General features: G+C 45.0%; 2 protein-coding genes across 4 annotated transcripts in view; one reads left to right on the top strand and one right to left on the bottom strand.

Moving 5' to 3' along the window:
- The window catches only part of CLUAP1 (clusterin associated protein 1), a 32,170-nt gene extending 15,151 nt beyond the window's left edge, over window positions 1-17,019 (bottom strand). The window contains exons 1-6 of one of the 2 annotated variants that reach the window (XM_033101383.1): window positions 16,828-17,019; window positions 13,428-13,539; window positions 12,412-12,496; window positions 11,102-11,281; window positions 8,049-8,144; window positions 4,548-4,631 (exon numbers count right to left, since the gene is read on the bottom strand). In XM_033101383.1, coding sequence (XP_032957274.1) covers window positions 4,548-4,631; window positions 8,049-8,144; window positions 11,102-11,281; window positions 12,412-12,496; window positions 13,428-13,539; window positions 16,828-16,849 — 579 coding nt within the window. In that variant the 5' untranslated portion in view covers window positions 16,850-17,019. The remainder of the gene's footprint in view (window positions 1-4,547; window positions 4,632-8,048; window positions 8,145-11,101; window positions 11,282-12,411; window positions 12,497-13,427; window positions 13,540-16,827) is intronic. The other variant, XM_033101384.1, reaches the window with a different exon arrangement.
- A 4,199-nt stretch (window positions 17,020-21,218) lies between these two features.
- On the top strand, window positions 21,219-22,618 carry C15H16orf90 (chromosome 15 C16orf90 homolog). Of its 2 annotated transcripts, none has more exons than XM_033101947.1 (3): window positions 21,219-21,234; window positions 21,727-22,074; window positions 22,458-22,618. In XM_033101947.1, exons 1-3 carry the CDS (start codon window positions 21,219-21,221, stop codon window positions 22,613-22,615), a joined length of 522 nt encoding a protein of 173 aa, XP_032957838.1. In that variant the 3' UTR covers window positions 22,616-22,618. The 2 variants fall into 2 exon arrangements, with proteins under 2 accessions (XP_032957838.1, XP_032957837.1); XM_033101946.1 differs by having other exon boundaries at window positions 21,219-21,264.
- The last annotated feature ends 2,780 nt before the right edge of the window (window positions 22,619-25,398 follow it).

The following is a 25,398-nucleotide window of genomic DNA, read 5'->3' as shown; positions in this document are numbered from 1 at the left end:
TACAGACTACAATAAACAGAGAAACCACTCTGTGAAGTCAAAGAGAAAGTGGCTCCCTCACACAGTGTCAACCAGCTTCTGGAATGGCACCTGGGCAGCAGTGGGACAGACAGAGGCCCTGGGGCAAGAGGGGCTGAGCAAGAAAGTGAAGGGGAAGAGAGATCCCTGATGAAAACCACAGGCCTCCCTGTCCTCTCATGAGAGCAAGCTCACCTGAAGCAGGGGTAGTCCAAGTAAACACAGTGTCCTGACACTTGTGTTGTCTGGGAAGCTGGTCAGGTCGGGGCCTGTGGCTCAGAGTTACAATCTCCTGCATTAGGAATGTCTGGAACATAAGCAGCTGAGTGTGGAACTGCCTCCCCAAGTTCCGGCTCTCCGATCCTACTTTAAGCTTCTGATGGCCAAGGTGCGGTACTTTGCCCATGTGTAATGCAACATAATAGTTTATTGACGGTTTACCTGCAGCTTTCTGAAATCCTATGTAGTACACAAAGAAGTCCCCTAAGGAGATCAGACACTCTCCACGACTCTGAGACATTGTGTACTTGGAAGCAACTACTTTTATTGACAATGAATTTATGGTTTAATTTTTTTTGGACTAAGACAACTAACCATTTCCAACATGCTTTCATGGAAATCATCATATCACTAACCATCCATTTGCTGGAAGTGCTGTAAAAACACCAGCAGAGATGTGAGTTCACTCTCACAGGAAGACAAAGTGGGTCTCCTTTCTGAACAAACCACTCAAGTTGATGGCAACTATTTCTCTGAATCAAAATCATATTAAAACCTAGTGAATTTATCTGACTTCAAAAATAAAAATGACTTTTTAAAAGGTATCTGTACCTCAAAAAAGAAATGTGATCAATGTGAAACACACAATTTCCCTAGTTTTCTGAAATAAATGGCCTATATTTCATAACCTCTTTTAAGGATCCATGTTGTTTTTGTTTTTAGAATTACCAAATATCATGGATATTTTCCAACAATGGAAAGATCTTTTTTTTTAAGCTTATATACATTTTTAAAATTTATTTTTTCAATTATAGTTGACATACAATATTATATCAGTTTTAGGTGTACAACACAGTGATGAGACACATTTATATACCTTACAAAGTGATCACCACGCTAAGCCTAATACTCATCTGGCACCATTCATAGTTACAATATTATTGACTATATTCCCCATGCTGTACTTTACGTCCTTATGACTGTTTTTATAACTAGCAATTTGTACTTCTTAATCCCTTTCACCTTTTTCGTCCATCCTCCTAACCCCTTCCCATCTGGCAGCCATCAGTTTGTTTTCTGTATCTGTGAATTTGTTTTCTTTGTTCCCTTACTTTGTTTAGATCCCACATATAAGTGCAATCACATGGTATTTGTCTTTCTCTGTCTGGCTTATTTCACTTAGTGTAATACCCTCTAGGTCCATCCATGTTGTTGCAAATGGCAAGATTTCATTCTTTTTTATGGCTGAATAATATTCCATTTTATGTATGTACCACATCTTCTTTATCCATTCATCTATCAATGAATGAATACCTTGGTTGCTTCCATATCTTGGCTGTTGTAAATAATGCTGCAAGGAATACAGGGGTGCATATATCTTTTCAAATTACTGTTTTCAATTTCTTTGCATAAATACCCAGAAGTGGAATTCTAGTTTTAATTTTTTGAGGGACCTCCATACTGTTTTCCACAGTGGCTGCACCAATTGACAATTCCACCAGCATTGCACGAGGGTTCCCTTTTCTCCACATCCTCACTAACACTTGTCTGTTGATTTATTGATGATGGCCATTCTGATATATGTGGGGTGATATCTCACTGTGGTGGTGATTTGCATTTCCCTGACGCTTACTGGTAACCATCTTTTCTTGTGTCTGTTGGCCATCTGTATGTCCTCTTTGGAGAAATGTCTTTTCAGGTCCTCTGCCCATTTTTTAATTAGATTGTTTGTTTTTTGATATTGAGCTTTACGAGTTCTTTATATTTTTTGGACATTAACCCCTTATCAGATATATCATTTGCAAATATCTTCTCCCATTCAGTAGGCTGCCTTTTTGTTTTGTTGATGGTTTCCTTTGTGGTGCTAAAGCTTTTTAGTTTGATGCAGTCCCATTTGTTTATTTTTGCTTTTGTTCTCTTTTGAAATGATTATCTTAAAGGGTGTTCACCAAGTAATGAACTGTGCCCTCATCTGGCTGTTCTATTTTTGATATATACTTAGTGTTAAAGGCACATTCATGCCATATTAAGTTGATTCAGCCTGAACAATGAAAAGCACAAAAATATTATCATTAATTTTTTTTTAAATTTAGAAACAACCACAAACTTATAAACAGCTGGAGAATACAAAGCATTTTTTCCTGACCTAGGTTAGTGAGTTACTGACCTGATGTCCCACCACATCTAGATATTCTAGTGTGTATTTCTTATGAATAAGGACTTTCTTACATAACCACAATATAATCATCAAAACCGAGAAAGAACACTGATGCACTGCTACCATCTAATCCTCAGATCCACTCAAGTTGCCCCATTTGTCCCCAGGAGTCCTAACGGCAGATGGGAATCACCCTTGGCATTCAGTTGTTATGTCTCCTTAGCTTCCTTCAGTCTGGAGCTTCCTTCAGTCTGGAATGGCTTCTGAGCCTTTCCTGGACTTTTATGACCTTTTCACTACTGAAGTGAATGGGCCAGGTAATTTACAGGATGTCCCCAATTTTCCTTTGTCTGATTACCTTCAGATTATGAAACTTTAGCAGGACTAGCACAGATATAACTGTATCCTATCAGGTGTGTGTTATTTTGATTTGTTCCATTACTGGTAATGTTCACTTTGATCACCAGATCATTTGATTAAGGGGGTGTCTGTCAGGCTTCTCATGTGAAGTTATTCTTTTCCCCTTTGTAATTAATAGTATTTTGTGGGAAGCTACTTTGAAACTATGTGAAAAACCTGCTCTTCATCAGCTGTCAAAGTACTCATTTACTTTTTATATTACTGAGAACTCAGGGTCTCCTATTTCATTCAATGGTCTATAATCCATTACTATTATTTATTTATTTTGGTGCCTAAATTGTCTCAGGTGCTTAATTTGTCCCAGGGGCAGCCCACGCAAGCTGGTTTCTGTGCCCCTTTGACAGATCCCTGTCTCTCTCGGAGCACTTCTTTGTTTTCTGGCACAACAAAATCTTATACTTTCCTGTCTCAGCTTTGGAATCAGCCATTTCTCCCCAACAGCCCTGGTTACTTTTAGTAAAAAATGGCATTTACAAGCCAAAATCTGAGAGTTAGGTGTGCTCAGAATTAAGAAATGTATGAATGCGCATGTGGGTATGCATGTACATATGTGTGTACACAAATACTGACATGTATATAAATGTCCACATATATGTACAAAAATGACATATATTTATGTACAGACATACATGCCCTACACATACATACAGTATAACAAAATTACTATATCTATCTATCTATCTACCTAACTTGAAATCCATGCACTTAACCAACACCAATTTCAGGGTTCATTCTAATTTTTTCCCTTTTCATATTTCTCCCTTGTCTTTCAGTGAGAAACTTGGCCTCCGTTATCTTTAACATATTTACTTATCTGATCAATCTACCTACACGTAACCAAACTCCCATCTTGGCTGCCCCACCCTTCTCACCCTGCTGATGGTCTGGCTCCCTGTACTGGGTTGCCCAGGGAGCATTGCCATTTTATGACAGGGAATTATAAAAACCTGTCAAGCTTAGAATTTGTACAGCTTTCAGCATATTCTTGTTTTATGCCTACTCCTAATTTACATAAGCCTCCCCTGCCTATGTCTACTGAATAAAATGAACCCTAATAATGACTGAATACCTACTATGTGCCAGAGACTATGTATGACACACATTGTCAAAGGACCCTAGGTGGTGGGCACTGCCATTCTCCCCATTTTACAGATGAGAAAAGTTGAGGCACAGAGAGGTTAAGTATCTTGCCTCAGATCACATGGTGGGATTCAAACCCAGTCTGAGTCTAGAGTCCCTGTCATTGTCTGCCTCCCCAATGAATGCTTTACATAAGACGGACAAATAATAATTGATCATGGGTGCGTAGTAAAGGATGGTGATCATTCTATTTATTACAGTGCTGTTTAGAATTAAGAAAACCTAGAAACCATTTAAATGCCCAGCAATGAGGAATTGGTTATAAATAAAGTGTGAGGAGTCCATAAAATAGAGTATCATATACTAAAATTATTGAAAATTTTAAGAGAATTATTAAACTATTAAATTGACCGATTTTTAACATGAAACATATTCATATTTCATAAACAACATGTTCATATTTCTAACAAGGGGAAAAATAATAGTAGTGAGTGACCTAGGTATTTTAGAATGTTCTCTAAATTTTTCACCTCCCCACTATCATATGCCTTCTTTGTTACTAGGCCTAGCTTGTTCTATCTTACAGAGGCAAGAAATCAATATTTTCGAGGTCTAGGCACAAAAACATTAAATAAAAGCAAAGTAATCTTACCAAAATATCTTTTATTGCAATTCTCATCACTTTTTCAGTCTCATTTATTTCCAAAGGTCTGGCAATTGCTTCTGTTCTCAGTTCCTATAGAAAACAATGAAATGAAATTATATATATTTTTGGAAGAATTCTCAAAACCAATTCCCAGATCTAGATACGGGATATGGACTGGTTCTTAAAAGCTTCATTACACTGTGGATCCCTGATGCAAAAACACTTCCATCACCACCTTCTCCAAATGTCTTCTATAGTCTTACTGCCAACCTGGCCTCTCTCCAGTGCTCAAGGCCTGCTTTTCAGTTATGGGCCCCAAGTCCCCATAACACCATGTGCAAAACTGAACTTACCGTCCCTCATCTTTTCTCCTAAATTTGCTTCTTTACCTATATTCTGTTCAAGTGACCCCCAAACCAAGTGCTGCTCAGCTTGCTGTCTGAACCCCCTGCCAGCCTCTACAATCTTTATTATGCTTAAGTCCCTCTAATTTGCCTATCATTGACAACTGAAACCAATGAGAAGAGTCACCTTGGCCCTGCCCTTACCATTAAACCATGAACCAATCGAGGGAGGCATTTGTGCCTATTATATCATCAGTACTGCCCAGTTCTGAGACATGGGATTTTAACATAAATGCAGTCATGAGGTTCCTGGATCACTTTATCAAATCCTGTCTTGTGCTTCCTTTACTCCACGGTGTACCTTGTCTCCCCTCTGGCAGAAAACTATCAAGGGAAGGGATTATGACTCACTCAAGGACATAGAGCTCGGTGCCTTGCCTGTGTTGGTCCTCAATGAATGTTTGCTGAGTATATGAAAAACAAATACTGGGTAAGGGATTTTCCTCAGATCATGACTGTACACAGAATTTGAGGAGCACTATATTCAGGGTCTCACGGCTTCTATGGCAACAGTTCAGCCACTGATTGTTTCGTCAATTCATTATAGGATGGTGCTAAAAGTGTCCCCAGTGGAATGCTGGTGAAGTCTCACAATGAAGCTACCAATCCACTGGCAAACAGCAAATAAGCAGCTCTTGTCTCTAGGTCTGTTAGGAACAGGTGTAGATATATGCACTACTGCACTATAAAAAGAAAACATGGAAAGCCTGGAGTTGCCTCATTAGTTATCTAAATTGGCTATTACACGTTAGTGGCCGTTTTGTTCTGCCAACTACATTTCAGCAGGTGGCAATCACTAGGTCAATACATCAAGAGCAGGAATGGTGACCTGCACCCAAGTACCCCACTTCCAGTCTGTTCCTGGGGAAGAAATGAAAAATGGGAGGGAAAAAAACATTACACTGTAATAGCAATGCCAGAACACAGGCAAGACAGAGAGAGAGTGGTCATGGCTGACACACCTGATGCGTACGGAATGAATTAAATGTACTTTACTTAAAAACATTAGATGAGGGGCCAACCCAGTGGCTCAGGCTGTTAGAGCTCCATGCTCCTAACTCCGAAGGCTGCCGGTTCGATTCCCACATGGGCCACTGGGCTCTCAACCACAAGGTTGCCAGTTCTAATTCCTCGAGTCCCGCAAGGGATGGTGGGCCGCGCCCCCTGCAACTATCAACAGCAGCTGGACCTGGAGCTGAGCTGCGCCCTCCACAACTAAGACTGAAAGGACAACAACTTGACTTGGAAAAAAAGTCCTGGAAGTACACATTGTTCCCCAATAAAGTTCTGTTCCCCTTCCCCCAATAAAAAAAAAATCTTAACAAACAAACAAAACATTAGATGAGAGCATGTATGCTTCAAATGCCACAAATCTTTACAGGTGAGAATTAAATAATGCTCCATTTCTTCTTAAACCAGTGGGTCCCAAACTCTGCTGCACACTGGAATCACCTGGACATATTTAAGAACTGGATGCCTGGCTCTCACCCCCAGACATTCTGATTCACTAGTACAAGGTCTGACAATTAAGTTCGCAAACTTCCTAGAAAAATTGCTACACACCTCATTGCTGACTATCACTATGGTCACCTTCAAAGTACTCCCCTTGGGAAGCCATGCACTGATGCTAGCACCTAGCCCACCCTTCAAAGCAATTTTGGAAGTCTTTTTCTAGAATGGCCATCAGAGCTGTCGTTGTCGTATTACCGTTGTCATTAAAATGTCTTCCTTTCAATATTTCCTTTATGTTCGGGTAAAGAAAGAAGTCATCGGGGGCCAGATCAGGTGAGTAGGAAGGGTGTTCCAATACAGTTAATTGTTTATTGGTAAAAACTTCCTCACAGACAGTGCCATGTGAGCTGGTACATTGTCGTGATGCAAGAGCTCCTTCAGGACCATTCTGCACACACCTTTTTCATGCCAAGATTTTCAGTTAAGATTTTCCTAACTGTTTCTTTATCGATGTTTACTTGTTCTGCTATGCTTCTCATAGCCAGCCGACGATTTGGACACACAATTCAATGAATTTTTGCAATGTTTTCATCAGTACTGCTCGTTACTGGCTGCCCTGACCTCTCTTCATCAGTGACACATACTCTCCCCTCAGAAAAACGTTTAATCCATGTATACACTGCCGTTTTCTTCATGGCATAATCCCCATAAATTTGGACTAACATGTCCCTGATTTCACTTCCACTCTTGCCAAGTTTAACAAGAAATTTAATGTTTGTTCGTTGCTCTAATTCAAGCTCAGTCTCGTGATGGCACACAGAAACATGCAACAATAATGAATGCCACTCAGCAAGACACTGCCAAACATCGACACACACAGCTGTGAGACACTGATATACCAAGGGTATGAAACTTGACCGAGTTGTTTGTACAGTGCTGCCAATGTACGCGCATGGTGGCAAGTTCGAGAACTTAACTGTCAGACCTCGTATGGGGGACAACGCGGACCTCAGGTGATTTGAAAGCTCTACAGGAGCTCTATGGGACTCCTCCAGAACTACACTCTTAAAAAGCTCCTTAAACACAGTGGATGGAGCATACTCCTTGAACGATACTAGCTAGAACAGGACTGCAAATAAATTTCAACTGTTAACACTAACTTCAATTGACTGGTAGTGACTGCCGAGATTGCTGGTGCCAAACTTCGCTGTGCATGCGAATCACACAGGAGACTTTTAAAATGCCCAGTGCCCAAGTCACATTCCATACCAATGGCCTCAGAATGGAAGCCAGGCATCGGCAGTGATTCCACCGGGCAACGAGGTTTGGGAACCAGGGGTCAGAAGAGCATTTTGTTGAGAAGAAAGCTGAGGCTCTGTTCTCCGGGGAAAAGCATCCTGATGGATAAAGTCTATCATGGGCACAAGGAAGAAAGTTTCAACAACATGCCCCATATTTGCCATTCCTGAACTAGAAGGCAAAGGTGTTAAAAACCAACCCGTGCCCACTAGAAGCAGGAATAGCAGCTAACACCATATAGTACTTTCCCATACATCACCTCATTTAATCAAGGACAGGGATAAAGAGAATTGAAAAAGAAAACCTTGAAAATCGTGAAGGTGAGGAATTCAATTATGTGAGCACTGCTTACCCTCAACTCTACCTCCTTGCCCAGCAAGTCATACAGAGATGCTCCTTTGGAGGTGATTTCAGAAGCAAGCAGCCTGGCTGCTTTCAAATCTGCAATCTGGAAGGAAAATACCAAAAACAGGAACCTCAGTGACAGGTTTGTAATACCGTGTTTCCCCGAAAATAATGCCTAGCCAGACCATCAGCTCTAATGCATCTTTTGGAGCAAAAATTAATATAAGACTTAGTCTTATTTTACTATAATATATACCAGGTCTCATATAAGATAATATAATATGAAATGAGATTAATATAATGTAATATAATACCAAGTCTACATTAATTTTTGTTCCAAAAGACGCATTAGAGCTGATTGTCTGGCTAGGTCTCATTTTCGGGGAAGCACGGTAGGCATTCACAACCAACCACGCTGTTAATATCAATTCCCACTGCCAGCCAGGATCCTTGAATACAGAACCCATTTTTCATAAGACACATCCTTACACCAGTTTAGGAAACACTGACCTAAGTAACAATCAGACCAATTCCAGGAACCCCGGGTCTCTCTGAAAACCCAAATGTCAAGTCAAATGTAATCTTCAGGAGGTGCAGGAGGGTGAAAGTTGACATGCTTCCTATCTGAACTAGGGCACAACAGGGGACACCGACAGTGGGGGGGTGACCTGAGGGACACATTTCCTAGTGCAGCACCCTGATACCCTCTGTCTGACCCTCCTGTCCGCTCATTCTCTGCCTTTAGACTGTACTTCACAGGGCTGATGTGAGGCTCCAATGAGTTAACATGCAACAGTACTTGGCTCCCACAGGGTGGCAGCCATTGCTATGAAGATGACGATGACGATGAAGATGATGATTTAGCATCTGGCCCTGTGCACAAGCCTCTTTCTTAGGATTTGCATGTCATCCCCTCTTCCTTGAATATGCTAAATTTTTAAAGAGCCCAAACAAACATTTCCCTGCTCTGCTCACACCCCGTCTCTCCTGAACAACAAATCCCCAGCTTCTATTTCCAAACCACCAGCAACAACTCTCCCTCTTCATTCACAGCTGATGACTTTGTTCGTATTTCCAGGATTCCACTCCAGCTGGTTTTAGCTTCTCCTGCCTTGCTAGCTGCAGTTTCCAACTTTCTTTGCAGGATCTCGTCTTCCTCCCCGCTTCTCAGCACTGGAGCACGCCCACCTTCAGTCCCCCGACCTCTTTCCTGTTCACACTCACACCTTTAACACCATCTACGAGCTGAGGCTCGACCTCTCCACTCGGCCATCTCATGGACGTCACAGATTTCCCACGTCCCAAACCAAACTCCTCCTCCTTCCTCCCAAACCTGACTCTTACAAACTCTTCTCCATTTCAACAAATAGCAACTTCATCCTTCCAGGTACTCAGAACAAAAACTTCAGCATGACGATGTCTAATACAGTACCCACTAGCCACAGGTGGCCATTTTCAATGGTAAATTATTTAAAATTAAGTAAAACCCAGCTCCTCAGCTGTGCTCCTCCACAGGTGGCTAGCGGCTCCTCTACAGTGCGGTAGATACAGAACATGGCCACCACCACAGAAAGTTCGAAACAGAGCTGCTTTAGGATTTTCCCTGTATTATCTGTTTTCTTTTAACCCACATCCAATCCCATAAGATCTATGTTCAAAATATGTTGTAACCCCTGGCCACTTCTTTCCACTGAGGAGTCTGGCTCCTGGTTAAAAACCTACGTGTGATTTTCTAGGCCTGACCATAGGCAATTACAAAGGCATCGCCTGGCACGCCTCGTGGGGAAAGCTGCCCAGCCCACACCTACACACTGGACTGGGGTACACCAGTCCACTGTAGTCTCTGACGGAGGCTGCGGTCATGTTATTACAAACATCTGCATTCTTATCCCAGGTACCTTCGCTCCGAGGCCTCTTTATCTGAGGCCTTGGGCCAGGGTTCTCTTCAGCACCTCTACTGAGGCCTCCTTATGGGTGGAGGTGGGGACAAAACTTGAGGACGCTTGTCCCCACTGAGTCGGTACCCACTACTTTTCCACTCCCAGCCTCCCCCACCTCGGGTGCATAAACTGCCGGAGCCTTTTGTTTGAAGCTCCCTCAACAGTGAGATGACCCCTACGACCTGACCCGTGACCAGTGCGCCATTCTATGGGGGTAATGGCTCATGAGGAGGAGTCAATGCTTCCTCCGGTTTTAGCCTCTTGCTTATACCATTGCCGTAAGTAATTAAAGACTTGGCTTTCATTTTTGGCTTGTTGCTTTAATCGAGTTCTCCGACGCCTAAGCAGCTCAGCTGAACTCCTGACGTCCACTTGCACAACCACTCTGCTCCAAGTCACCATCAGTTCTGGCTTTCTAACAGGTCTCTCTCTCTTGCCGCCCCCTTCAGTCTGATCTCCACCCAGAAGCCAGAGTGATCCTCTCAACAAGAAGTTTCAAATCATGTACTTCTCGGCTCTAAACTCAACCGTCTTCTATCGCAGAGTAAAGTCAGAGTTTTTACAGTGGCTTCCCAGGCAACATGGGGTCTGTCACTGCCTCCCCTCCTGGCTCTTGTCACAGAGCCCCCTTGCCTTTCCTCAAACACACAAACCACACTTTTATCAGAGGACACTTTTCCCCTCCACTGCAAGACTTCTCCTTCCCTCCTTCAGGTCATCCAATCCCTGAGGCCGTCCTATCTCCCCATTTAAGAGACCTCCGTGTTTTACTATTCTCCACACATTTACCACATCTGATCTGCCATTCCTTCTGCTTTGCAGTTTAATCTGACTCCTTGATTGAGCCGGAGAACAGAGGGGTTTCTGTCCCTGTTGTTCATGCCTGTCTGTGTCCCCAGCATTTGAACAGTGCCTGGCAGACACCAGGCTTTCAGTAAATAGTTGAATTAATGTATTGTGACTTCTGCTTTTATCTAATGCTGATGAGCACAAAGCTGCCAAACTGCCCTCAGTCAAGGAGTAAGAAAAGAATTGGTGCTATGAGTATATGACATGTTCCATTTCAGAGTTTGAGAAATACACATTCTGCCCCTCACTACAAGGCTTGCATTGCCCTTACCTTTGAGCCAAGATCAAACTTGAACTTGCTGATATCATCCTCTCCTATTTTAGAACCCTCCATCCCTTTGGTCTTCATAGCATTATAAAGGACAGAAGTGATTTTCAATAGTTCTTTCACTGCATACCCATCTGCTTGATAAAGCTTCTTAGTATTGAGTTTTATATGTGCCTTGGTGGCCTATTTTCAGACAAAAACAAAAAACAAAAAACAAAACAGTTTAAGGCCCTGTCCATGTAAAATCTAAACCAAATACAATGTAGATAATTTGAAAATGCTTTTGCCAACAATTGGGATGTAACCTGATGCTATTAAGAATCAAACTTTCAAGTGACTCATACATTGCAAGTAAGTGTATAAATTGACACAATCTTGATGGAAAACAATTTGGTAAATGATAACAAAATTACAAATGCACATATCATTTGACCCAGCAATTCCAACCCTGAGAACTTATCCTAGGAATATACTCACATAGGAAATGAAACAGGAATGAGATACACATAGGTTATTTGTTACAGCATTGCCTCAAAGAACAAAGGTTACAAACAACATAAATGCCTGTCTATACAAATTGTGGTATAGCCAGGCAAGCAATACTACTCAGGTGGTAAGAGAGAATAAGGAAATTCTATATGTATCTGGGAGATAAAGTGAAAAGAGCAAAATTCTAAACAGTGGTGTGTAGTATGCCACCATTTGTATAAAAAAAAGGAAAAAGAATCTATATTCTATTTGCTTATACCAGAGGTGCCAAAAAATGTATACAAGTGGACCCCTTGGTCAATGCTTTTCAAGCAGTAGTTCGTTGTAATCAGAAGTGTCTGGACGCTGATGGTAACCATTTTGAGCACCTCTTGTAATTGCAGAAGTCAAATGTGACTTGTATTCGTCTTTTGTTATTGGTATATATTGAGTATTACAATTTTAATACAGTTTTCCTTTCTTAAAATGTGTATACCTTTTTTGGCACCCTCTGTATATGCATAACAAAACTCTGGAAGATATTAAAAATAGTGATTACTGGGAATGGAACTAAGCTGATGGCAAACAGAATAAGAAGTCATTTTACTCTACATAATTTCATGATCTAAAAAATTTTTCTGAACCATAAAACATACTACCTATTCAAAAATAAATAAAATTCTTAATAATGAATTAAAAACAAACCAAAAAAACCTGTTCTGGGGAAATGGCTCCAGAAATCTGGTAATGGAATGGGTTTAGAAACTTGAAAGCTGCCCTAACTAGGCCTTATCTCTTTCTAATGTATTTAATTTTACAACTCCATCAAGTAACTGCAAACTAACCATGAACTGGGCAACTGCCTTAATGAAGAAAACTCGGTCTTGTTCCGTGTCAACATCAGAAGGGATGTCAGTCTGAGGTTCATACCTATCAGAGAGAGACAGACAGACAGACAGAGATAAGACATCAGTTAATCAAGTAGAAAGTCCATGAAAGAGAAAGTGGACAACTGAGAGACCAGTGAATCTGTAACAGGCAGTTCTGAGCCCCCAGATAAGATTAAGAAAGTTTTCAAAAGCAACACAAAATACCAAACATCCAAGGGAGCAAATCCTCACCTCGGTATGAGTTGAACTGATTTCAAAAATCAAATTTGGGGCTCAGCTTACAAAATTAACTCTCTCTCAGACCTCAAAGTTTAATTAAAATAACCTGAACGATTTTTCTGGCTGACAGCCCCTGACCCAGGGCTAACTAGTTAGCTCTGAGAAGCAACCAAGTTGTTGGGAGTTACTTTCTTTGTGTTACTGATGACCCACCAGGAGTCAACAAACTGCAGCCCTTGGCCTCTTTCCGTACAGCCCCTGGGTTAAGAAGGGTTTTTACATTTTTAAGGGTTATAAAAAACAAACACACAAGGTAGAATATGCAGCAGAGATCTTATGTAGCCTGCAATGCCTAAGTTATTTACTATCTGCTTAACAAAAAGTTTGCCAACCCTGAATGTTAGCTATGAGATTTTTCACACAAAGTGAGATTTAAATTATTTCTACTCCAGTGTACTCATCAGAGTGTGTAAGGAGGTCCCTGTCACTCCCTGATGAAGGTGAAGGGGATGAAGAGGAGCTTGGACCCCAGTGTCCACTTCCTTCTGAGAGTTTCCTTTTACCACTGCCTGGTATATTTCTTTTCCCACAGCGTTCTTTAAACTCAAATGATTTTTAACAGGTTACAACTAAGTCTGCCAAACTCATATTTTATCAAACTCTTCCTTTTGCTACACAATATCCTGTTTCTAGGTGGCTAATAAATAAAATCGAGTGTTCATTCTTAGACCTCAATAAAGTGCAGTTCTCACCTTTTCACAAGCCAGAGAAGAACTTCAGACACAAGTCCAAAATTTGGTGTGCGGAAATTTTCCATAGAAATATGTCGAGGGTATCCCAAGGCTCTCATCATCTCTGTAAAATCTGTCCAAGGTAAAATACGATTCAGTCAGCTCCTTGTCAGGCAGGAACTACTTATCAACTTAGACACTTTCTCTGCTTTTCCTTCTTATTCCCAATCTACTGACAGTTTTAGGGACTATTTATCAACTCTCTAAGAGGGAAAGGAAAAAGCAGATAAAAGCTGAAACAATCTGCTTCCTGAAAAACATTTATTTAAGTTCAGTGGGAGATGTGGAAGCTGTACATTCAAATGGGGTTTAGGGATTGGCTGTGAATATATTTTGTATTTTATTTTTTAAATTTTTCAATTACAGTTGACATACAATATTATATTAGTTTCAGGTGTACAACATAGTAATTAGACGTTTATATAACTTAACGAAGTGATTACCCCAGTAAGTCTAGTACCCATCTAACACCATACATAGTTATTACAATATTATTGACTATATTCCCTATGCTGTACTTTACATCCCAGTGACTGTTTTTATAATTGGCAATTTGTACATCTTAATCCCTTCCTCCTTTTCACCCATCCCCCCAAACCCGCTCCCATCTGGCAACCATCAAAATGTTCTCTGGGGGCTGGCCCGGTGGCTCAGGCGGTTGGTTAGAGCTCCATGCTCCTAACTCCGAAGGCTGCCGGTTCGGTTCCCACATGGGCCAGTAAGTGGGCTCTCAACCACAAGGTTGCCAGTTCAATTCCTCCACTCCCGCAAGGGATGGTGGGGAGCGCCCCCTGCAACTAAGATTGAACACGGCACCTTGAGCTGAGCTGCCACTGAGCTCCTGGACAGTTCAGTTAGTTGGAGCCCATCCTCTCAATCACAAGGTTGCCGGTTCAACTCCCGCAAGGGATGGTGGGCTGCGCCCCCTGCAACTAGCAACGGCAACTGGACCTGGAGCTTAGCTGCGCCCTCCACAACTAAGACTGAAAGGACAACAACTTGAAGCTGAATAACACCCCCCACAACTAAGACTGAAAGGACAACAACTTGAAGCTGAATAACACCCTCCACAACTAAGACTGAAAGGACAACAAGTTGACATGGGGAAGAAAAAAAAAAGTCCTGGAAGTACACACTGTTCCTCAATAAAGCCCTCCCCCAATTAAAAAAATTAATTAATTAAAAAAAATGTTCTCTGTATGAGTTTGTTTCTGTTGTTTTGTGTTTTTTTTTTTTAGATTCTATTGGCTATTAATTTAACTTCTATTTGATATCTCATTTCTCTCTTGGATATCTTTTTACCACTCAAAATGAGAAATACCTGGCTTTATGAAACATCATAAAGAAAAAAATACTTTTAAATGTTAACAGTGTTTATTTTTGGGGTGATGGTGGTAGAGTGAAGTCCATGTTCCTGAGTTATTTTTGAATTATTTGCATTTTATTTTTCGTGAGCTCGTAGGACCTCAATAACACAAATTTTACAGATTAGTTGCATTGTATTTAGAGAAATGTTAAAGAGAATGGTTAACACTAGAGCACTATTTATATTTATTGTAAAACAGATTAAGAAACAGTAATACTAACACTTGTAGGTGCCAGAGGTTGCAGTCACAAAGCTTTAAGCAGGACTTGGAAATGAATACAACAAACACTTTTTGAATTACCACAATGGGCCGAGATCTATATTCAGTGTGCTTCCAGCTATGTAATACCTGTCCTCACTCTTCTTGAAGGTGGACGTTCAAAATGTCCCAAGGACATTCACAAATAAGGTTAGGTTGGATTTCACCAGACAATAGAAAAGAAGGTATGAGCAGAAAAAAGAGCAACTACACAGAGGACGTGTAATTACTTTTGGGGAAATTTGAATAGAGTGATGGAAAATAAAGCAGTAGCCTTCCCACCACCGTCAGGCACTGCCGAGATACTTCCCACCAAACAGTAGTAGTCAAGTTCTGTTAGTTCTGCAGTATTATTGTCAAAATGGAGACATTTTAAGCAAGGTTCTTAACATAAATTGCACAACTGTACAGCATTCATTTAAGGTAAAAATGTTCATAAATCCGCTTCTTGTACACTTTTCCCAATACAACTCCATTCAACGTTCCTTAGCAGAGGGCTCTCTCTAAACAAGGGAGGAGAAACTTGTCTCTACAAGATAATCACCAAGAACCTTCAAATCCCAACAGGCATAATTCATAGCTACGGTGCTAGTAGATGCATTAATAAGGTGATGCCTGCCTAATTCTGTATACTTACATTGTAGATAAAGAGCAATTCATAACTGAAAACATAATTTTTAATGGTGAAATTTCAGGCACCAGCAATTCAATTAGAAAATTGGTCTTAAGGAGGCCCCTCAGATCACAGCAAACTGGCAATCACCTGCTACATCTATGCCCGTGGAGCCACTTTGCTGACCTGCTTCTGAATCAGAAAATGATAGCGTACAAAAGGCAAGAGATTTTGATTCACACAGTATTATGTCTCGATCGTTGGTTCCACCCAATTCTGGTTGTGTGACCTAAAGTCTACTTGACCTCTCTGTGCCTCAAAGTATTTCATCGAGGAGTCACCTACCTCAGCGTTAAAGGGAGGACTAAAAAAACAGTGAATGTAAAATGCCTGGTGTGTAACAGGCGTCCCCCCAAGTAGTAGCAACCAATTCTCTTATCCACATTCTCCCCGTTTTCCAACCTTCTAGCAAAGGGTTCCCTTCTCCTCGTTAGCTCCTTTAGAAAGGTCAGAGGCTTTGAAGGTTAGACAACCTGAAATCTAAAACTCCTGCGCCAGTTCTAACCACTTGTGACCCTTGACTGAATTACCTGACCTCTCTGTGCCCGTTTCCTCATCTCTAAACACAGAACCGTAGTTGTTCAGAGAAGTAAATAAAATGATGCGCATACACAGAACAGTTACCACCTGGCAGATCCGTAAACACTCATAAAATGTTATCCGCAATTGTTATTCACTAGCCCCCTCCCTTTTGTTGTTCGTTTCTCTGAGCTCCAAGTGAACCCAATTCAAAACGGTCTCTGCGTTTTCAAATATTATAGTGAAGAGCCTGTGTGACTATACAAATCAATTAAAATTAGATCAAATTAAAACTTCGGGTCCTCAGCCGCACTGGCCACAGCGAATGGCAGACAGAGAACTTCCCATCATCGCAGGAAAGTGCGGTAAGTTAGGGCCGAGGCGCTCCGCCTGGGGGGCGGCAGAGGGCCAGGGACGCCCTAGGCACAGAGGCCCGGGAAGGTGCTCGGGCGGCGCAAGCCTCGACGGGGCTCAGACGCGACCCGCAGGCCGAAGCCCCGAGTCTCGGGAGGGCCGCAGGTCATAGGGGGCAGGGCTGCCTTACTGCGGAGGTCACGGAAAGACATGACGCTCTGGTCCCCACCAGCACGGAATCCCCGCCGCTCGCCCGGAACCTCCGCCGCTCGGCCCTCGGTGCTCACGGGTCTCTATGGCAACGCACTGCGCCATCGACAGCGCGCAGCAGAGGCCAAACAAGGCGCGAGGTAAATGGGCTGCGCAGCGCGCGCACGCGCAGGAGAAGGGGCGGGCAGCAGGGGAAGTCCCGGGCTCGGGGGGAGGCGGGTGTGGGATTATGCCCCTGGGGGGGGCTTCCGACCGAGGGGCGTCCCGGTCCCCTCCACACACGTTGCAGACAGACTACTGGCTGACACGTTCTGAGCACCTACTATGTGCTCTACATAATACTTCCCATTTCCTCAACTCTTCTAGAAAGAATGTACGACGTCACGAAGTCGGATCGCCCACCAGGGTCCTGTGCCCAGCACGCTTCTCTTTGCAAACTGGCTGACCGCGTCCGCAGCCCCTGAGAAGCGACCGCGGGGTAAAACAGCAGGACACCCGCCTGTCCCCGGGGCAGTGAAGCTGACTGGTTCGGACCTGCGTACGCGCCTGCGGCTCAAGCTTCACGACGAGCCGGAAGTCAGCCCGGATCCTTGCGCGCCGGCGGTTGTCCTGGCAACCGTGGTCTCTTCCGGCGGGCGCGCGTTGGACTGTCTACGTAATTGAGGAAACAAGGCTCCGGAGTGAAGAAGGTGCCCAATATGTTGCCCGGTCAGCTAGGGGCTCACCTGGGAGCCCTCCGTGGGGTTGCCACGGTGGAGAACAGGCGACGCAGAAGGTCTGGAAAGGTGAAGTGATTTGAGCTCGGAAAGATGGACGAAGCGGAGAGCTGTACTCTACTCCTGTATTGGTGTTGGCGAAGTTAACAAACATACTCGTAAATGCACGGACCTTAAAGGCAGTCCCCAAATAGATCCACATAGTACGACAAACGTGACAGAGCACTTCAGTGGAGAAAGAACAGTCTTTCAATAAATGGTTTGAAAAAATTGGAAATCCTTATTCAAGTAAATGAATCTCCACCCTTACCTAAATATAAAACCTGAAACTAACTTTTCTAGCAGAAAACTTAGAGGAAAGTTTTGTGATTGAGTTAAGCAAGATCTCTTAGATACATCAAAAGATTTTTTTTGGGCAAATAGGACTTCATCAAAATTTAAAACTGCTAATCAAGATATTTTTAAGAACGTTTAAAGATAATCCAATCTAGAATAGTCACAAAACACAGCTGATAAAAAGGTATCCAGAATACATAAGAACTCTCAAAATTCAATAAAACAATCCAATTGATGGAAAGACAAAAAATTTAAACTAATACTTTACAAAAGACGATACATGGCCAATAATAAGCAAAGGAAAAGACCAAAATTATTAGTCATTAGGGAAATGGATATTAAGTCACAATTACCTATCACTAGGCAGTTATTAGAATGGCTAAAACAACAAAACAAAAACCCTCACAATGCCAAGAGCCTGAAAGAATGTGTACCAACTTGAACTTTCATACATTACTGGCTGCACCATTTTACATTCCCCCAGTAGTGAAGGAGGGTTCTAGTTTCTCTACATTCTCATTTATATATTCTCCATCCTCATGGGTGTGAAGTAGTATCACACTGTGGTTTACATTTGCATTTCCCTAATGACTGATGATGTGGCGCATCTTTTCCTGTGCTTGCTGACAGTTTGCGTATCTTCTCTGGAGAAATGTCTATTCAAGTTCTTTGCCCAATTTTTTTTTGTTTTGTTTTGTTTTATTGGGGAATATTGGGGAACAGTGTATTTCTCCAGGGCCCGTCAGCCCCAAGTCATTGCCCTTCAATCTAGTTGTGGAGGGCGCAGCTCAGCTCCAAGTCCAGTTGCCGTTTTCAATCTTTAGTTGCAGGGGGCGCAGCCCACCATCCCATGCAGGAATTGAACCGGCAGCCTTGTTCAGAGCTCGCGCTCTAACCAACTGACCCATCTGGCCGCCCCTTCGGCAGCTCAGTGGCAGCTTGTTGTCTTCAATCTAGCTGTGGAGGGCGCAGCTCACTGGCCCATTTGGGAATCGAACCGGCAACCCTGTTGTTCAGAGCTTGCACTCTAACCAACTGAGCCATCCGGCTGCGCTTTCTTTGCCCATTTATAACTTGGGTTGTCTTTTTGTTGTTGAGTTGTAAGAAGTCTTTATATATTCTGTGTATGACACTTGTCAGATACATGATTTGCAAATTTTTTCTCCCATTCTGTAGGCTCTTTTACTTCTTGATAGTGCCTTTTGTGGCACAAAAGTTTGAAATTTTTATGAAGTCCAATTTACTTTTTTGTTGCTTGTGGTTTTGTTGTCATATCTAATTGTCAAATCCAAGGTCACAAAGATTTACCCCTATGTTTTCTCATAAGAGTTTTATAGCTTTAGCTCTAACATTTAGGTCTCCGATGCATTTTGAGTTCATATTTATATATGGTGTGTGAGGTAGAGGTCCAACTTCATTCTTTTTCATGTGGCTCTCCAGTTGCCCCAGCACCATTTGTTAAAGAAATTCTTTCCCCCATTGAATAATCTTGGCATTCTCATTGAAAAGCAATTGACCATAGATATATATGGGTTTCTTTCTGATCTCTCCTATTCCATTGGTTTAGATGTCTGTCCTTATGTCTGTCCCACACTGTTTTGGTTACTGTAGCATTGTAGAAAGTTTGGAAATCAGGAAATGTGAATCTTCAAACTTTTTTCTTTAAGATTGTTTTTTGTTATTTTGGTTCCCTTTGTAAATCCACATGAATTTTATGATCAGCTTTCCCGTTTCTGCATAAAAGGCCATTGGGATTTTGAAAGTATCTGTAGCTCACTTTAGGGAGTACCGTTGCCTTAACAATATTAAGTCTTGAACCCATAAATAGGAATATTTTTCCATTTAGTTACGTCTTTATTTATTTAGGCAATGTTTTGCAGTTTTCAGTGTAGTTTTGCACCTCCTTAGTAAAATTTATTCCTATATTATTCTTTGTGTTCTTTGCCAGTATATATAAATACAATCAATTTTGGGTTTTTTTAAATGTTTTATTCACATATTAAAATTTGTGCATTCCAATAATTAAAATCATTTGAACATAAAAAATTGACACTCTGATGAAACTGCGTTTTACAGCCTGCAGGACACCTTGGACTAGCTTGGTTTTTCCTCTCGATTTCGCTGTTGCCCATCCAGCTTCTGCCTTCACCAACATGCAGGTTCTTTTCCTTCCCTGCCAGCCAGCCAGGCAGATGGGAGGGGCAGGTGTGGCCTGCATTGTCAGTAGTTCTGACGTGAGAAGGGGCAGCACAGTCATTTAAACTGGATCTAACCTCTTTGTATCCTACAAGTTAAGCAGCTAAAAGCGGGGAAATCAGAAGGCAATGCTTGTGGAATGTGCAGTGCGTACTGGCGGTGCGTGCCGTTACCATTCGCCTGCTCGTGTCTCCTGTTCAGCCTTTCCTTTCGAAGGCAGTGGGTTTTTCTTTTGTGTTTCCGTCTTCTTCAGTTTTGACTGTTGAATTTCTCAATCTCAGCCACATCGAGTTTGTCAGACATGGTTTCAGAGGAAGCAGAGCGAGGCACGCAAACAGTTGGAGTCCAATGTGCTCAGTGGCCCCTGCCAAGTGGCCAAAATACAACTAATTTTTGTGTTGATCTTATATCCTGCAATTTTGCTGAACTTTATTAGCTGTTTTATTAGCTCAAACAGTTTTGAGTGTGAATTAATTTTTTCTCTATATAAGATGTTATCTGTGAATAGAGAATTGGAAGCTTAACTTTTCAAGAAATTGTTTCCCAAAGTGGTGGCGCCGTTTTACATTTCACGTTCCCACCAGCAGTACATGAGCGCTCCAGTTCCTCCACATCCTTCCTCACACTTGGTACAAGTCACACAATACCCTGTCATTTACTTATGGAAAAATGGACAGAAAAGTTAAGTGACTTCCCCAGTCACCCAGAACCACCTTATAAGCATGCTCAAAGCACTGGCCCAGGTTTCACCAAGTCTGTACCCCTAAACCCTCATTTCCCACCCACAGATGAGAAAACTGAGATACCAAGAGGTCATCCCTGGAAGCGACTCTCCAGTCTGCAAGAGCTGAGTCTGTTTTGTGTGGCCTGTCCCAAAGCCAGAATGACCAGGCACCTCCCCTAGAGTTCTGCCCCCTTCCCTCGCCCTCCTCCCACCCTGCCCCTGCCCTGGGGCATCATCCTCCCCCAAACTCATGGGGTCCAGGAAGACTGGAAGTCTTCCCTGTGACATCACATTGCCTGTTGCCAAGGGAGACCTGCAGACCCACCCCGTAGGCAGGGGAGAGCAGAGCTCTGCTGCACAGGAGGCTGGGCCACTCCTCCCTCACCACTCTGGCCCTCCATGGAAGCCTTGGTCTGTGCGTTCTCTGAGCTGCGCATAAGAGAAGGTGCTAGGCTGTGGGGCAGTGTAGCAGGAGAAATGTCCTCTGTCCTCACCTGGGCCCAAAGCCACCAGGGTGGCCTCAGAGACATGCAAGCTTGGGAGCGAGGACCAGCACTGGTCTAGGACATATGACTTGGGCTGTGTGATTCTAGACACACTGTTCAATTTCTATACTAGCACCAGAATGCGTTTTCCAGGGTAGGGGGCAAAAAGGGGTGGCAGAAAGGGCCTGAAGTCCTGAAAGAAAGGCTTGGGTTTCTCAGATCTCCCTGTTGGCTGGGAGAGGAAGGAGTAATATGTTAGGTAAGGGGAGGCAGGAGGCAGGGGAGTTAGCCCATTTGACAGACAGGTAAGCTGAGGCTTGGCAGGCCAGGAGTGGAGCCCAACACATGAGCATGTGACTGCATTCTCCCTTCGTGGCTGCTGTGGCCCATCGGCCACCACCGTCTTGCTTTGCCCTCCACAGATGCAGTGAGCTGGGCCCGAGGACCCCCCAGTAACCCCCGTACGCCACCCAACATCTACGAGGGAGGGCTGGGGTCCCAGCAGCTGCAGTGCCCCAGTGCCCAGGAAAGCAAGCCCAAGAACTTCAGGCTACGGCACCTCCGGGGCCTGGCGCTCTACCTGCCGGGCCACATTCAGCCCGCTGGCCAGTGCGAGAGCCACTGGTTGGGCCGGCTTATGGCTGGGGGCTGCCTCCCACAACCCACAGGCTGGCCCCTGGATCTACCACAGGGGATTCTGAGCCCACCTAACAGCCATCACTCAGCCATTCTGGAAGCTCAACTGCCCAGGGAAAGCCTGGGCAAAACAGGTGAGCACCTATCTAGGTGAAGTAGGAGGGGAAGACCCAGGGAAGGGATGGGGTGGAGATTCAGACCGGCCCAGATGGGCCCTTCTCCACTCCCAAACCTCCTGGGTTTCTGTACCAGCTCTGCACTTGATGAGGGACCTTGGACAGCTCCCCAACTGCTGGGCTGGGCCTCAGTTTCCCCATTTGTAAAATGAGGGGTTTGGGTTAGATGACGGTCCTTCCAACTTGAATCATGTTTCCCCCTTCCTCATGGGTTACCTTTAAAGAAACCCACCCCCTCCTCTTCTGTTTTAAAGGATGCCAGGTTCTGAAGGGGTCCTAGGATAGGCTGGCAGCCTCCCCTGGGTCCCTCCAAGTGACTCCTCTCTCCCCTCTTTCCTCAGCTTCCAGTTCCAGCATGGACCCAGCCAAAGGTGTCCCCTTCCAGCCTGGTCCCCCTGAAGGCTTGGGGGTCAGGCCCAAGAGGTCTTGGGGGGCCTCAGAGGAGTCCCCCTGTCCCTTGTGCAAGAGAACCCGCTCTGGAGCTGTAGAGAGGCTGTAGGGATCCGAGTGCCAGGGCTTGTTCTCACAGCTCTGGAAGGAGTGGAAAGATGACCCAGGAGGAGGCAGATCCAGAGAGGAAGGGCTCAGCCCCACCAGCAGCCCCTCCACACCAAGATGCCTGCAGCTGCCTGGCACCAGAGCCTAAGCCAGCCTCGGGAGAACTAACGGGGAGGGAGGAGGAAGTCCTGAGGGAGGGACAGAAAAAAATGGAAGCCCGGGCGTGCCCTTGCAGCCTGCTCCAACTCAAGTCCGCCACTTGGACCTGGGAGGCCGGGCTGAGCACAGTGCGGTTCCTCAGAGGCCCAGGAGCCCGCAGGTATCTCAATAAAAGCCAAACCCTGCACCTCCTGTCCCTCAGTCTGTCTGTCTTCAGGCCAATTCAGAGAAACAGCCCCATGGCACCTGTATTTCTGACAGCAAGTGTGTGTTGATTCCAGGTGGGATCCGAGGTGCTCCCATCCTTAGACCTCCAGGTGGGACTACTGGAAGGCTTCCTGGCTGGCCAAGGTCTCAGGAGGCCTAAATGCAGGGCATGGAGGTCCAGGTTGGAAGGGCATAGGACAAAGGAAGGTAAGCCGGGAGGGTGCCAGGGATGAGAGCCAAGTCCCCAACCTGGGCAGAAATGTTGGCCTGGACCCCATGCTGCCCTCATGCAGGGCTTGGTTGTGCTCACTGCTCCATGGACAGCTGCCCTGTCCCTCCAGCTGGGCTAGACTCCAGGCACCCTGGCATGAGCGTCTCAGCCTTGGCCCTGTTGACATTTGGGGCCAGATCATTCTTTGAGGGGTGGGGGATCACGTGTGTTGTAGGATGTTTAGCAGCGCCCCGGGCCTCTACTCACTAGATTCCACTAACTCCCTCCTCCCAGTGTGATAACCAGTGTCTCCAGACAGTGTACAATGTCCCCCGGGGGCAGAATCACTCTTAGTCCATTGTCACGGGGCTCAGCCCTGCGGGGACAGGATGGGAGGGCCTGGGTTGGCCTCAGTGACCCTCACCATCTGGCTGACTTCTAGGCCTGGCAGCCCCGGTGGGGTTAGAGCTGAGCTGCCCCTCAAGAGCTCCTGCCAAATCCACACGATGGTGTCAAAGACACCAGGACAGCTGGGTTCCTTCTAGACGCAGGGGAATACTACCCTAGGTGCCTTCCCTGCTCCTGTACCCTGGTTCCACCTTGGACATTTCATAGGTCCTGGGTCAGCAGAGTCTGAAGACTTCGGTCCCCGGGCTGTTTTCAGGTTGTTATTGGTGTGGGTGTGGCGGTGGGAGCCTGAGGTTTGCAGCAGCCGGACAGCAGCCTCAGAAGGAGCCAGGAGAGCAGGAGTTTGAACACTCCAGCTGTGAGGCAGGTGTGGGAGGGACGCAGCTGCCCACAGGTCCACCAGGAGAGCCCCATGGGATGACAGAAAGGGCAGCTGCCCTCTCCCTTAGCCACAACATTCACTCCCCCAGGAGGCCGAGGCTGGGGAGACCTGCTCAAGACAGACCTTAGGGAGGCTGCCCATGCACCATCCGGGCACCAGGCAGAAGAGATCAGGCCAGAAGCCACAACACTCAGTCCTTGGAGACGGTTACACCTGCCACACCCACTTTTGGATGAAGGACTGAAGCTCAGGAGCGCAGACTGCCCCAGGGTTCAGGTCTTGGGACCCCCAGGCTGTGGTGGCCTCCGCTGAGCCACGCCCTGGTATTCCGGACCTGTGGAGTCCCCCCTCCTTGAATTAGGACTTGCTTTTCCATAGAATGTGGAGGAAATGACATTGCGTGAAGGAGGCCCGGAAGCTTCTGTTGTGCGTGGAAGGCGGAAGTCAGAGGAAGGCCCACACCAGGAGCCCCCCACACGGCGGGAAACCAATCCAGCCCAGGGGAGACCACCGCCAAGCTCCGGGCCACCTTCAGCCTGTCAAGTCACCCTCGCGGATGCACTGAGCGCAGACGAGCCACAACCCGGGTCTTTCCCTGGGGAAGGACATCAGCTGCAGAAACACGTCAGCCCCAAAGAAAACCAGCTAAGCTGGCCTTTAAATGGTTCCACTCTAAACCTCCCAAAACTTTCTTGAAAAGCACTCCAAAGAGGCTGAGAAGCAGAAAAGCCATGGTCATGACATGCTGGGGACAGGGAGCTGCAGTGAAGGAGGGCCTGAGGCACCAACAAGCAGGCATTTGTGAAAATGAAATGCACAATGATCACCCTGGGGCCCCCCACTTCATTCTCTGAATGGCCAGTGGGTTTGGATTGGGCCACCAGGAGTCAGTCTCAGCCTTGCGGAGATTGTCCTCGAAGCCTGATGGGCTGGGAGGGCACAGCTGCCTTCAGAGCAAGGCTCACCAGAACCCCACCTTTACCACCCCCTGCAAGTTGATGCTTGGCTACACAACTCACAAAGGGCCCCAAGGAGTCACCCCTTAAACCTGAAGCTGACCTATCAACACCGTGCAAACAGATGGACATACCCGCCTCAGTAAACAAGGGTCGTCACGGCACCAGGATGCGGCTCGGTGCTGAGTCCAGGCCACTCCCTGACCTCGGTGCTGAGTCCATGCAGCACCTCCAGCCCACACACAAACCCATGGGCTCCCCACCCAGTTGTGCAGGCGCCTCAGGCCTGGTCCTGGAAAGGGCTGCCTGGGTGATGCCCCGCCTTCAGCGAGCAGCAGTCACATGGGCTTTTGAGGTGCCCTTCAAGAGCTGTGTGGCTCCTGGGTAACTCCTGCCCCTGAATCAGTTTTCCTCATGTCTAGTAGGGTGGCAAGCACAACCCCTTGCCCCCAAGGTGGCCA

This window comes from Rhinolophus ferrumequinum, assembly GCF_004115265.2.
Source record: "Rhinolophus ferrumequinum isolate MPI-CBG mRhiFer1 chromosome 15 unlocalized genomic scaffold, mRhiFer1_v1.p scaffold_54_arrow_ctg1_1, whole genome shotgun sequence".
Lineage (NCBI taxonomy): Eukaryota > Metazoa > Chordata > Mammalia > Chiroptera > Rhinolophidae > Rhinolophus > Rhinolophus ferrumequinum.
This window is presented reverse-complemented; position numbering and strand designations above follow the sequence as displayed.

Coding starts and splice junctions, on each gene's coding strand:
- C15H16orf90 (XM_033101946.1), top strand. CDS start 21,219: ATGGAAGCCTTGGTCTGTGCGTTCTCTGAGCTGCGCATAAGAGAAG. Junction 21,265..21,726: donor TGAGCTGCGCATAAGAGAAG/GTGCTAGGCTGT, acceptor TGCCCTCCACAG/ATGCAGTGAGCTGGGCCCGA. Junction 22,075..22,457: donor GGAAAGCCTGGGCAAAACAG/GTGAGCACCTAT, acceptor CTCTTTCCTCAG/CTTCCAGTTCCAGCATGGAC.